General features: G+C 39.4%; 1 protein-coding gene across 3 annotated transcripts in view; it reads right to left on the bottom strand.

Moving 5' to 3' along the window:
- The window catches only part of ACMSD (aminocarboxymuconate semialdehyde decarboxylase), a 94,457-nt gene that overhangs the window by 59,381 nt on the left and 21,348 nt on the right, over nucleotides 1–13,728 (bottom strand). For all 3 annotated transcript variants that reach the window (XM_069067811.1, XM_069067809.1, XM_069067810.1), the window contains exon 2: nucleotides 12,434–12,478. In XM_069067811.1, the coding sequence (XP_068923912.1) occupies nucleotides 12,434–12,478 (45 nt within the window). The remainder of the gene's footprint in view (nucleotides 1–12,433; nucleotides 12,479–13,728) is intronic.

The raw sequence follows: 13,728 nt of genomic DNA, 5'->3' as shown, positions 1-13,728 counted from the left end.
AATAAAATAAAAAGGCTACAGCTATAAGTATTTTGCAAGGATTTTCCCCTTAAAAATTATAGATTTTTGTAATCTTCAGTTTTGTTTCTCTCTAGAAGTGGAAATGTATTTACCTTTTTACCAAAAGCTTCCTGCCTACATAGTTGCTTGGAAGTGGACATAGACTCTTAAATTCTATAGCTAAGTTTGGGACACATAACTCATTTGATTAAAGCCAGGTGACTGGGGGCGGCTAAGTGTCATGGTGAATAGAGCACCGATCCTCGAGTCAGGAGGACCTGAGTTCAAATCCAGCCCCAGACACTTAACACACTAGCCATGTGACCTTGGGCAAGTCTCTTAACCCTAATTGCCCCTCCAAAAAAAAAAAAGGAAAAAAACCAAACCCCAAAACCCAGGTGGCAGTAAGGCCAAAGTTAATCTTGAAGGTGTTCAGAAAGCTTCTCTGTGTTTCTATAACTAAATGTGGCTAGTCACAGGATCATTAACTTAAAGTTGGAAGGGACTTTAGAGTACATCTAGTTTAACACCCTCACTTTTTTTTGAACCAAAAAACTGAGCTACAGAGAAGCAAAGTGACTTGCCCAAAGTCAAGTAACAGGATTTAGAAGAACAATAATTAGCATTTATATAATGCTTTTTGAGTTTTGCAAAGTTCTCCCCAAATAGTGTCTCATTTTCTCCTTAAAGCAATCCTGAAAAATAGTTGCTGTTATTGCCCCCATTTTACAGATGAGGAAACTGAGGCAGATGGAAATGACTTACTTTAGGTCACATAGCTAGCAAGCATCTGAGGTAGAATTTGAATTCAGGTCTTCTTGATTCCAAGTTTGGCACTCTATCCATGGGGTCAAGTGACTCCTCTCTTTTTAGGGGCAGCTAGATGATGTGGTGGATAGGCTGCTGTTTCTAGAGTGCTATATAAATGCTTGCTATTATTATTGTCACAGTCATTTTGCAAATGTTAACTTTGTCATAGGAAAAGATTAGGCAAGTGTGTGAATGGATCATTGGAGCTGGGAGATGCCTTATACCATGTAGTTCAAGCCTCTTTTTTTATACTTGAGGAACATGAGAACCAGAGAAATCACAGGATTGGAGATTTAGAACTATAAGGGACCTAGAGTCCATTGAGTTTGACTCCCTCACTTTACATATGAGAAAACACCGAGGCACTTAGGGATTAAGCAATTTTCCTAGTCACATAGCAACAAAATATCTGAAACAGGATTTGAATCCAGGTCTTCCTGACTCCAGTGCCCTCTCCACTCTTCCAGGCTGTCTCTCATGCTGAAGAGTCTTGCCTGAGGTTACACTGCTAGTTAATAGAAGGACTAGTATCTTTTCATGTTTCCCTTTTCTTTCTGGGCACAGTGCCTTTCTGAAAGTTATTTATGTGATACCTCAAAGACTAAAGAATGACCTTTGAATCCCTAGTGGGAGAGCAAAATGCATGTGAGCAGGTAGAAAAAAAACCCCACTGTCCTCTGATTGGCTGTTTCCTCCCCTCCCCTCTCCTATGTCCTTCTCCTAACAAGACTTAATCCTGAGCTCTATTCATATCCAATTTGAGCTACAACTCTTTGTTTTTTCCTTTTCTCTTTATGTACTTGCTCTGCCCCAACTCCTTCATTTAAAGCCCAGGCTACATTTCAACCACAAAGTGAATTCAGGTCTCTTTAACAATGTTTGTGGTTTTTCCATGACCAAAACTCTTCAGAGTCATTGAGCAAGTGACTTATGAAATCATGTCAGGGAGAACAAACATAACAGTTATTTACATCAGAGAATGACTGTGTCCTGGTCATCAGCACCAGTATACTGGTGGGATTGATTAGATTTCAGCTGTGAAACCATGAGTGAGTTATAAGCTTTTTTAGGGGGAAGAGGAGAGGAGGCAAAATAAAGAGATGGCATTGAAGAAAAATATCTGGGAAATGCATTTCATTTGTCATGTGGAGGATTCTCTCCTCTTCCTCCTCCTTGCTTAGTATTTGAATGCTCTTCAGTATGAAAGAGTACTTCAAAGTTTTCCTCCAAAGGAGGGAATTATTCATATAGAGACTGTATTTATCATTGTATGTGTCCAAGGAATGTTAAAGCTGGAAGGAAGCTTGAAGATCATCTAGTTCTCTGCTTCTCCCACAGATTTATTATTATTATTATTAAAGCAATTGGGGTTAAGTAACTTGCTTAAGGTTACATGGTCAGGTGTGTCTGGGTGGGTGCTAAGTGTCTGAGCCTGGATTCGATTCCAGGTCATCCTGACTCTGGGGCCGGTGCTCTTACTCGCTATGCTACCTGGCCGCCCCCTCCCACAGAATTATAGTCATAGAATTTCAGAGTTGGAAGGGAGAGGAGTGATTTGTCAATTCATTAACCAACAAGAATTTTATGAAATACTTAGTATGTTCTAGGCGCTAAGGATACAAAGACAAAAAAATGAAACATTCTCTACACTCAAGAGACTTAAACTCTATAGGAAGGAGTCAATGCTACTAAACGATGTAGAAAGGTAATTTTAGGGAAGAGAAATTAGCTGCTGAGGGAGGAAGAAGTAGGAAAGTCATGGACTTTTGAGCTATTGTGAATCAATTGATCAATCAACAATATTTTTTTTATAGTATGTAATAATAAAAAGTATTTATTAAGATCTTACCAGACGGTTAGGTGGCACAGTGAATAGAGCACAGGCCCTGGAGTCAGGAGGACCTGAATTCAAATCCAGCCTCAGACACTTAACATTAGCTGTGTGACCTTGGGCAAGTCACTTAACCCCAATTTTCCTGCATTCCCCCTTCCAAAATGCCAAATGCAAAACAAAAAACATCTTACTATGTGCAAGAGGCATCATGCTAAATTTTAAGCATACAAAGAAAAAGCAAAAGTAGTATTTGTCTATAAAGAGCTTATACTCTAATGGGGGAGATGACATTTACATAAATAAGATATATAAAAGATATAGATAGAGTAGATGGACAGTAAAGTGGTATTTGAACTGATTCTTGAAGAAGCAAGGGATTCTAAGAGGTGGAGGTAAGAAGGTGGAGATTTCCAGGTAAGAGGGGCAGCAGACAGGGCAAAAACACAGAGGTATATTCTGTGTGAGGATCAATAAGTAAGCCAGTATGGCTGGACCATAGTGTATATATGAGAATACTATTTTAGTCTTCCTATTTTCTGGGGTCTCTGTCTCTCTTTACTGCCAAATGAATTTACTTAAAAAGTTGACTTGACTCATTGTTCCAGTGCATTTTGTGAAATTTGCTTCAGGAAAGTTATGAAAATGCTAGTTATGATTCTGAAGTCATGACACCTGGATTCTAGTCTGGGTCTTCAATTTGCCATGTGAATCAGTCAAGTAATTTCTGTGTTTTAGTATCCTCATCTTCAATGAGTGGGGAATGAACAAGATAATTCTGAGGTTTCTATGCTATGGAAAGTCATCAAAACTAAAATAATCTAATTAGCCAGTATTCTATTCAGTTTAAATACCTGATATTTATTTATTATTTAGAAGTTAATTACTGTTTTTGGTATTTCACAGTCTCATTGACTATATCACAAGGCAAACAGCTGGGATGACTTGACTGAAGAAGCAGAAATGACTGAAATCAGAAATTAGTCATCTTTCTGAGACTTTCTTAGGAGACTTTTACAAATCTCTAACTGCCTTTTGGATACATCCACCTGGATGTCTTGTCATCACCTCAAATTCTTCATGTCTAAAACAGAACTCATAATTTTTACTTTGAAAGAATGAACTATCCAGTTCCTTCTATGGACTTTCTTAATTTTTTTTAAAGCAATTGGGGTTAAGTAACTTGCTTAAGGTTACACGGCCAGTTATTTTGTGTGGGTGCTAAGTATCTGAGGCCAGAACCGATCCCGCGTCTCCCAACTCTGGGGCCGGCGCTCTTACTCACTGCGCCACCTTGGACTTTCTTATTTCTAACAAAGAAAATAATTATTTCAGCCAATCAAGTTTAAACCTTGGATTCATTCTCAATTCTTCCCTTTCCTACTCCCTTTACTTTCTTCTTCTTCTCCGTTTCTCTTCTTCCCACATACAAGTTGTTCATTACATCCCTCACACTGATATTAGATTAATCTTTCTTATGCATAAACTTCCTTATGCATGTTAGTTCTCAGCTCATGACTTTTCAATGAATCCCTATTGTCTATTAAGTAATTTAAGTAAAGTTCAAATTCCATTGACCTGGCATTCAAGGTTTTCTACAACCTGATTTTATCCTACTGATTTAGCCTTATCTGGTAGTACCCTCCTATACATACTCTATACTTTATTCAAACCTTTGATTCTCCCAAGCTTTCCCTTCATGCTTCTGCTCATATTATTTCCTATGTATGAAAGTTGCCTCCTTTTCCCCCTGTACCTGTTGAATTCCTTTCATCTTTTAAAAGCCAACTCAAATGCCACCTATATAGAAGTTTCCTTTATCCTTCTGTTAGCAGTGACCTAAATTTTTACCTAACATGGCACTTTATTTGCATCTTTAATGCATTTAACTTATACCCTTTTTTATTATAGTCATTCATGTATGAATTATAGCCCTCCCCCCGACTAAGTTGTAAACACTTTCAGGGAAGGGACAGTGTTTCATCTAAACTTTGTTTCTCTCTCAGGTCTAACACTGTACTCTGAACACATAAAGCACTTAATATTTGTTGAATTTTCAACAGTCAACAAGTCATTTCAATTCTTTTATAAAGTCTTTCATATCTACCTGCCCTTCCCATTCCCATTGCTAGCATTTTAGTCCAGGCCATTAGCACATCATGCTTAGTTGAATGTAGCCCTCTAGTTAATTTTTCTGCCTTCAATCTCTTCCTACTATAGTCAATCCTGTACAGAAACAGATTAATCTTTTTTAAATACCATTTTTATCATGTTATTCATATGATTAACCCCCAAATTTCTATGATTGTCTCTATGGCCCCTACCCACTTCTACTTAATCTTGCTACATGGGTTGTAACTAGGATAAGGCTATGGGGTGGGAGGTGGGATTTGTCCAAGGGTGGGAAATTTGTCCCAAAAAAGGAGATTTTTAAAGAGTTGAAGATGAGATTGTATTCCTCTAAGTAAGAAGACTGTGTTAAGACTTGAGTTAAAGAATGGTTGGAGCTGTGACTTTGTGGAGCCCATGATAGGATACTGAGAGTGGAGACAGGAGCAGAGTACAGCTGGGTTCCCATCTTGATGGTTTTTTAGGAGAATACTAGGTGTGGTGATATCTGGTCTCAACAATGAGAAGAGAGGCCAGCCCTGGTGTAGAAAGTTCATCATCTCACTGTCAATTGGCCACCTCACAACATTTTTTCAACTCAAGTGTATCCAGGGTACCAGCAGAATTGATCTATGGCAAGTGAGACCATTCATTTGAATGGCAAGGTAAAATAAGTGAGACTGTTTCCTTCATAACTATGACTTTATCCTTCCTTAAAGCATTGTTAAACTGCACTAATTAAAAATTCCTGAGGAGTAGAAGGAGGACCTTAAATGAAATGGATTTGTGGCATAAGGTACATGTGGAAGGACTGAAGAACCAGTCTCCTGATTAATTCTTTATCATGAAATAAGAGACTGATGCCCTGGAAGAGCAGTTGCCACTCTGACCACCAACTCTTCTGTTCCTGAGAGAAATCAGATTTGAATTTGTTGTTGAGCAGTTTCAGTCCAGTCTAACTCTTTATAATCCCATCTGAGGTCTTTTTGGCAAATATATTGGAATGGTTTGCCATTTCTTTCTACAGTTCACTTTTAGAGATGAGGAAACTCACGTTTAGAGATGAGGGTTAAGTGACTTGCCAAGATCACATATCTAGTAATTGTCTGAGGTTAGATTTGAACTTAGGGAGATTGTAGAGGACCACAGGCCCATGGGACTCTGACCCTGATGGTTGAACAAGCCCTCTCAGGTAAAGAACCTGTTGGTGGGACTGGTTAGGTTCCCCACCCCCCAGGAAAGAGCTCAAACACATAGGTGTGAGGATTAGGGCCTCAAGATAAGTGTGGCATTTACCCCTGGGAACAGAGAAGTGTGCAATGTCCTCAGGGGAAAACAATTAGGAAGGAGTATCATGGCTCTATAAAGCTTGTGCCTGGAAGAATAAACATTGGCTCTCTACTTTCACCATTTCGGGAGTCCCATCTCTTTTTATGCACCCACTAGCAACTTCTGGGTCACTGATTCTTTCTCAGCCCTGCTTGGGGACGGCAGGGTTCCCACACTTTCCCAGTCCTGCTGAGGGACAGCAGGTATCCCCATAACTGGCTCCCCACAGGAGATATCTTTCTGACTCCAGACCTGGCACTCTATTCACTTCATCACCTAGCTGCCCCTCAGATTTAAATAGCTTGGATGAAAGAGCTCTGGGTTGGAAGATAAGAGAGGAAAAGATTCTAGTCTCTGCTCCTATTAACTCTGTGTCTTTCTTTTTCTATTTTGTAAAATAAGAGGTTTGGACAAGAGGATCTCTAATTTCTTTTCTGTCTTCACAGTCTTCAAGTCTGTGAGATTTTGATTTATTTGACTGTGATCTTGGGCAAGTGAATTCCCCCTCTGGGTTTCAGTTTTCTTCCCTCTTAAATGGAGGAGTTTGACCAGATGATCCTTAATGTCCCTTTTAGCTTTAATTCAATACTTTGAGGGAGGACAGCTACATGGCACAGTGAATAGAGCACTGGTCCTGGAGTCAGGAGGACCCGAGTTCAAATATGGCCTCAGACACTTAACACTTATTAGCTGTGTGACCTTGGACAAGTCACTTGAGCCCAATTGCCCTACCTTCCCTGCTCCCCCAAAAATACTTTGAGGGAACTGTAGGGGTTAGTTTAAAGTCCACTTCAGCCCCCTCTCCAAAAGCATCCATCTTCTTTCCTTTACTATTCTACTTCCCATCCCTAGTAGTTAGGCTTAGATGCCAAATGTGAAGAAACAACTCACCCTAGCACCCTAGGTAACAAGAATAATCAATTTATATAGTATGAATTTTTATTCATTATTTAATCCACAAGTATTAAGTACATACTATGTGCCAGGCACTGTGTTAGTTATTGTGCATGCCCTAACTTTACAATTAGATGGTAAGGTCATTGAAAAGGACTGTCTTTGCCTTTATATGTTGAATGCTCAGCATATAGTAGTCCTTCAATAAATATCTGTTGATGAGAATGACCCACAGATATGGAATGATTTTTGTTCTATCCCTCCTGTGTCATGTATGGTCCCTGAAACATTCTCATGTTTTCAGTGGCCAATGTCCCAGTGCACCAAAGGTGGCTGTATGAATCAAGGATTTGCCTGCTTCCAATATATACCAATTAAAGGAGAAATGAATTGCTCTTTGAAATCTTTATAAAGCTTTACAATAACAAACAGATGTCTCTGGAGCTGTTTCAGGACTATTAAAAAATTAAGGACTGAGAAGGGAAACAGAGAGAAAAATACAATTGTAAAATGTTTCAGGAAGATCTTTTGGGAAGCTCAAATCTCTGCTAAATTAGTTATTGAGACCACTTGTCCCAGAAGATTTTGGTTCTTACCAAATGAATGTAGAAGAATGAAAACGCATTGTAAATGAAAAATCCCAGATTTCATTGTTCCTGTTTACCTGGGGAAGGTGGGAGGAGAGTGGTGTCATACTTGTTATATTGTTTCTGAGTCAACTTTTTGGTGTCAAACCACATTTGCTTCATAAAAGAGTTGAATTAGCATGCCATTTTTATTATCTTTAGAAAGAGTTTAGGAATATAGAGATCATAAGACATTTGAGGTTTGGAAGAATTCACTGATGAAACCATCTGGTCTTGATGCCATTTGCAGAGAAGCTTGTTAATGACTTATTTGATTTCTCCTTCTGAGACTGGTCTATTGAGGTTAGGTTTCTTATTTTCTAAGTTCAAGTATTTTATTTTATTTTATTTTTGTAGATATTTTCCTTTTTCCTTTATGTTCCCATTTGAATACATATGTACATATCTCTGACTTTCCAAGGGTCTATTGATGTGGACCATCAATTGTAACCCCTCATCCCTTGAACCAATTACAACTCCTTAAATAACTTATAATTTTAGAGTGTTGCTTGTGGCACAGAAAGGTTGAATGACTTGTCCATGGTCATGAAATTAAGTATCAGAGGTGGGATTTGAACCCAGATCTTTCTGTCTTCAAGTACATTATTCTATTGATTATGCCACTGTGCTGCTCAGACTGCTGATAGTTCTCTTTAGCAATAATCAACACTTATTAAATTTCCTGATTGCTTATCAGTATTATGGACATTCTTGGCAGCCATGTTTGGGAAGGACAGCTGGGACAACTAGGGAAGAATAGGGCAAATAGAATGGGGAATGACCTGATGTTGGTTCAACAGGATGTGAAAACTGTTATCAAATACAAATTGGTCTATCATGTGAGAGATAAGATTTATTCACTTTGGCCCTAGGGGGCAAATGGAAAAGCAATGAATGGATGGAAATTACAAAGAGGCAAATTTAGGCTTTAGGTAAGAAAAAACTCTCTTATATTAGTAGGAACCCCAGCCACCATGCTCTGGTCTTCTCTACCTCTCCAACAAATGCCTTGCCCTCTGTCACTATCATCTTAACTTTTCCAGATCCTTTTTATATTTTGTTTTTCTCTTTTGGAATGTAAGCATTTGAGAATAGTAATTGTTTTGTTCTCTTGTTTTGGTATCTCCAGTACTTAGCACAGTGGTTGGTGCAGAGTATAAATACTTTAATAAAGGTGCTACCTATCCATAAATCTCTCCCCCCACTTTCCCTCCCCTCTCTCCCTATCTGTCTGTCTGTCTGTCTGTCTATCTATCTATCTATCTATCTGTCTATCTACCTATCTACCTGTCTGTCCGTCTGTCCGTCTGTCTGTCTGTCTGCCTGTCTGCCTGTCTGTCTGTGTGTCTATGATTCAAGTTATCCAAAACCAAAATAGTCAGCCTGGGGAGGTAGTAGGTTCTCTTTTATGGAAGTTTTGCCTAAAGCTGGATGACTATTTGTCAGGTATGTTGTAGAACAAATTCTATTTGAGATGGGGATTGGACTGAAGTTGTCTTTTTCCTGGCCAGTGCAAATGCTTAAGTAGAGTTATTTTGCATATTTATATCCATTAGCATAACATAGAGATGATCTTGCAAATAAAGAAAAAAAGGAGGGGGGGGCTAACACCTTACTATTTAAAAGATATTAGTCAAAGGGGAAAGGGAGCTATGTGCATGTGTTAAGAGTGAGAGGATGCTGTGGCATGGTATAGTGATATTATTCTCACTGAGGTCTTTAGTATTTTTATTTATTTTTGTGTTTCTATAGCTCATGTGGCCACAACTGCAATGATTTCCAGAGTTCTATTGATGTGGACCACCACTAGGTGGTACAATGGATAGAGTGTCGGTCCTAGAGTCAGGGTAGCTCTGAATTTAAAGCCTGCTTTTAGACGCTTATTGGCCGGGTGACCTTGGACAAATCTTAAAACTCTTTTGACATCAGTTTACTCATCTGTAAAATAAAGGTTTTGAACTTGATGGTCTGTAAGTTTCCTTCCAGCTCTAAATGTATTCCTTTATGATCCTAATAAAGCCCAGTCACCCTGATGACATTATTATGCAGGTGCATAATAAATGCTTGTTGACTTGACTTGTCCTTTGGCCTTCCACCAAAATCTTCCTAGAGCACATTATTATGACATGAAAGTGTCTGTTGCTTCCCAAAGACAATTCCAGCTGAGTGCAGCCTATGGCTGGTCCCTTTCAGCTAAGGAAGGCATTGAGTATGGATCCAGTGACATCTGTTGCCTGAGGACCATCTTAGCTAAGTTTGGAGAGGGTGATCCAGAGAATATGAACAGAAACTAGGGCCTAGGAATACAGATATAGAGTCTATTACAGGGGAAATCAAAGGTTTGAGTCAATGTCAATTAAGGAGACAGAGGGAAAAATAGGAACCAGATATAAGAATCAAAACAGAAGGGAGCCAGGGCTCAGACTCTTCTAACACTTGGCACTAGAGGGAGCTAGATGGCACAGTGGATATAGAACTAGGCCTGGAGTCAATGAGACCTGAATTCAAATTCCCCTGAGACACTTACTATCTATGTGAGCCTAGACAAGTCACTTAACCCGTGTCTGTCCCAGTTTCCTCAACTACAAAACAGGGATAATAATAACACTTATTTACAAGGTATTAGGAAAATTAAATGAGATGGCATTTATTTATTTATTTATTTTTAAGCAATCAGGGTTAAGTAACTTGCTCAAGGTTACATGGCCAGGTGTTTCTGGGTGTGGTGCTAAGTGTCTGAGCCCGGATTTGAATGCCAGGTCATCCCGACACTGGAGCTGGGGCTCTTACTCGCTGTGCTACCTGGCCGCTCCCAAGATGATATTTATAAAGTGCTTAACACAGGGCCTGGAACATAGCAGGCACTTGATATTTCCTTGTGTCCTTTTCATTTCATCATTTGTGAATCATCCCTGTGTACAATCACCATTCCTAGGTGTTGTCCATCCATACCATTATCAGTAGGGCAAGGTGAGCAGCACATGTTATATTGGCCAGAGAGTTCTGTGTCTCTGTGTTATGGACATCATTAATATCAGAGGCACCATTGGAGCACTCCACCTTGACCTCAAGAGACAAGATGGCTCTGAAGCATGTCATCCAACCAATCCTTCATATTACAAAGTGGAGGCAGGTGGCACAGTCCTTCAATATTAGCATTTATTTATGAAATTTAAATCTCTGAATGACTCATGAGAAGCTTACTTTTAATGATCTCATGTCACTAAATGTTTTAGGGCTACGAAGAGCTGGATCATGGCATTGCTTATTGCTGCTACCATAAAACAAACACTCCTCTCTGTCATTTACAACCTTTCCTAACTTGGTCCTGACCTAACTTTCCAGGCTATTTTTGCTTTGCTCTCCTTCATGCCCTATGAACTGGCCATCTTGCTATTAATCATTCACACATTCTGTCTTTTATCTTTGCACCTTTGTGCAGTGTGTTCCCCATGCCTGGAGTACCTTCCTTCCTCACTTCTGCCTCTTAGAATTCCTAACTTCCTTCAGAGGTCTTTTCTGATTTCCTCCAGCTATATCTCCAACCCCAACCCCAACCACCTTGTCTATGTTTTATGGAGACTTTGGTCTCATTTTTCTCATTTGTAAAATGATAGGGTTGGACAAGATGATCACTAGTACCTTTGAACTCTAGCATTCTGAGATTTTACTTGATTTGTGTCTTGGGCAATTGACTAAGTGATGCTACCGAGGAGTTTGATTATAATGCAATAATAAGGTTTTGGCAAAAATAAGTGCTCTAGGCAACATTTCAAATGGTATGCTTATATCATCATTGATACAGCCCCCTACAAACACCACAGTTTCCTTTGTAAGATGGTATTACTTATTAAAAAAATTGACATGACTCCCTACATTCGGGTACAAACCAAATATTTATGGATTGACATCTCTGTAGCAGACTTAGATTTCCAGAGCAGTTAGATTCTGTTCTGGAGTCAAGCTTAACTTTAAACGATAGGATAAAAATCAGGCACTAAGACCCTAAGATTTGGGCCACTTGGCAGCCTTAAAGCATTCTCACCTGTGTAGTACTTCAACCTTTAATAAAATAGCCAGCCAGTTCAGGTTGTGGACTCTGAACAGCTAGGGATAATGCTTGCTTTTTGCTGTATCCTACTTATGCTATGTCTCCGAACAAAGCATGCCCTGGCACTTTATATCTAGGATTCAGAAAACCCGAGGATATGGATGAAATGCTAAGCAGGCTCGGTTGTGTTAGTGATGGCTCATTATTACTCTATGAATAAAGTTAGGGGATACAGTCTTTCCCAGGGCCAGATTTCTAGCTTACCCTTGGGCCTAATTATTTGCAAATTGGATTGCCTGGGGGTTCCTTCTCCTTCATTTCTTTCTGCTGTTATCAAACCCTGGCCCCAGTGAAGGCTTCTCTCCTTTGCCTCTGATGTTTAATTTCTGTAACTTGCACTGGAATCCAAAATACTTCATTTATTTAGCCTACCTTAATACACAGTAATGACCTGTGGTGAGGACTAGGTCAGCTTCTAACGGCAGCATAATAAATGCCCAAATTGGTTCCAGGGCAAAAAATGTTTTTTTTTAATAGCATCTCAAACTACAGTTTTATCTTTTAAAATGCTGCTCTTTGAAGGCAACCATTTTTCCTAATAACTCTGAGAAATCTCCCTTCCAATCTCCCAGTGAATGCAAAGTTAATCATGGAGACAAAGGAACTCAGGTGTCTGGAGGTCCTCCTTTGGCATCATACACGTTTCTGTAGGTTCTATGCTGCGTTGGTTGCTTGTAGGGGACTAGTAGGTCCAGAAAATCTGATAGGAAGAAGGGCACCAACCTTGCTGTTGTGATGGAGCTGCACCCATCCTCCATAACCATATCTCTGTGGAGGGTAGAAAAGCACAATTAAATTCTCAAAGGGTAGAAATAGAAACACAACCATAGTTCACAGATAACATTTAATTCAAGGAACATTGTATTTAAATTCCTGGAAACAAATCACAATGAATATGACATGAACTAAATACTCAAATAGAAATGAATTAAAACACTCATATAGATCTGTGATCTCATTGATCCAGAAGTTCCTTCCAACACAACTCATCCACACCTGTCCATCCTGTGCACTCTAGTCTTCATCCTCTGAGATTGACACAGGGAGTCTTCCTCATGTGCTGGAGGTCTTTCTTGCTGTCTCCTGACATCACAAGGGTACTGGTGGAAGATCCTGGCTGTGTTCCTGTCATCCTCTCTCTTCCCACATGGCTAGTCCATCTTCTCTTCCCCTCATGAGTTCCTCAATGACATTATTTCCTCCTTTTTTGGAGTTTGTTATTGGTTATATATTGTAGTGAACTATATTTGACTCACTGTTGGAAACTACTTGATAAGCAAAGATTTAAGGATGTATAAGGGGATATACTTTGTGTGTGGGCCTAATGCTAGGAACCCTGGCTTTAAGTCCCAACTCTGACCATGTCCACCCATTTGATCTTGGGCAAATTTTTCTTCTCTCTGGGCATCAGTTTTCATTTGTGAAATGAAGGGATTAGATGATCTCTAAAGATACTTCCAACTCTGATACCTATTTTAGATTTCATCTCAGTTCCCTGGGTTTCCACTGAAACCTTAGGTGATGTTACATTTTCAAAAAATTCACTTTTTGCTCTATAATTCAGACTGTAGAATGGCAGTGTGTTCTCTTGCCATTCCTAAGGTAACATGGAACAGTGGAAAAAATACTGGATTGGGAATCATAGAACCAGTGCTTAAGGGGCAGGAGGAAGCATCAGCATATCCTTGAATGGCAATAACTACTTTTCAAGGTTCATGCAGCTGCTTGTATAGATTTCTCTTCAGCCTTATTGCTATTGTTTATTAGTCTCTTGGCCATTGTTGCAAGTATTTCAACAATTTTACTAGTTGGTCCAGGGCCCTTCTCTTTGCATCATCATCTTCTGTGGGAGATGTGGGAAGCAGTGTGGTATAGTAGAAAGAGCACTGAATTTGGAGTCAGAGGACCTGAGTTTGAATCCTAATTCTGCTACTTACTTTCTGTGTGACCTTGGACAAGTCATTTCATTTCTAGGTCTCATGTTGAGAGCCAAAATATTTGATTCAGATTGACTCCTG

Source organism: Petaurus breviceps, unplaced genomic scaffold, assembly GCF_028583685.1.
Source record: "Petaurus breviceps papuanus isolate PSGF00001 unplaced genomic scaffold, PetGlider_PUasm1.0 90752, whole genome shotgun sequence".
In the NCBI taxonomy this organism is placed as follows: Eukaryota; Metazoa; Chordata; class Mammalia; order Diprotodontia; family Petauridae; genus Petaurus; species Petaurus breviceps.
This window is presented reverse-complemented; position numbering and strand designations above follow the sequence as displayed.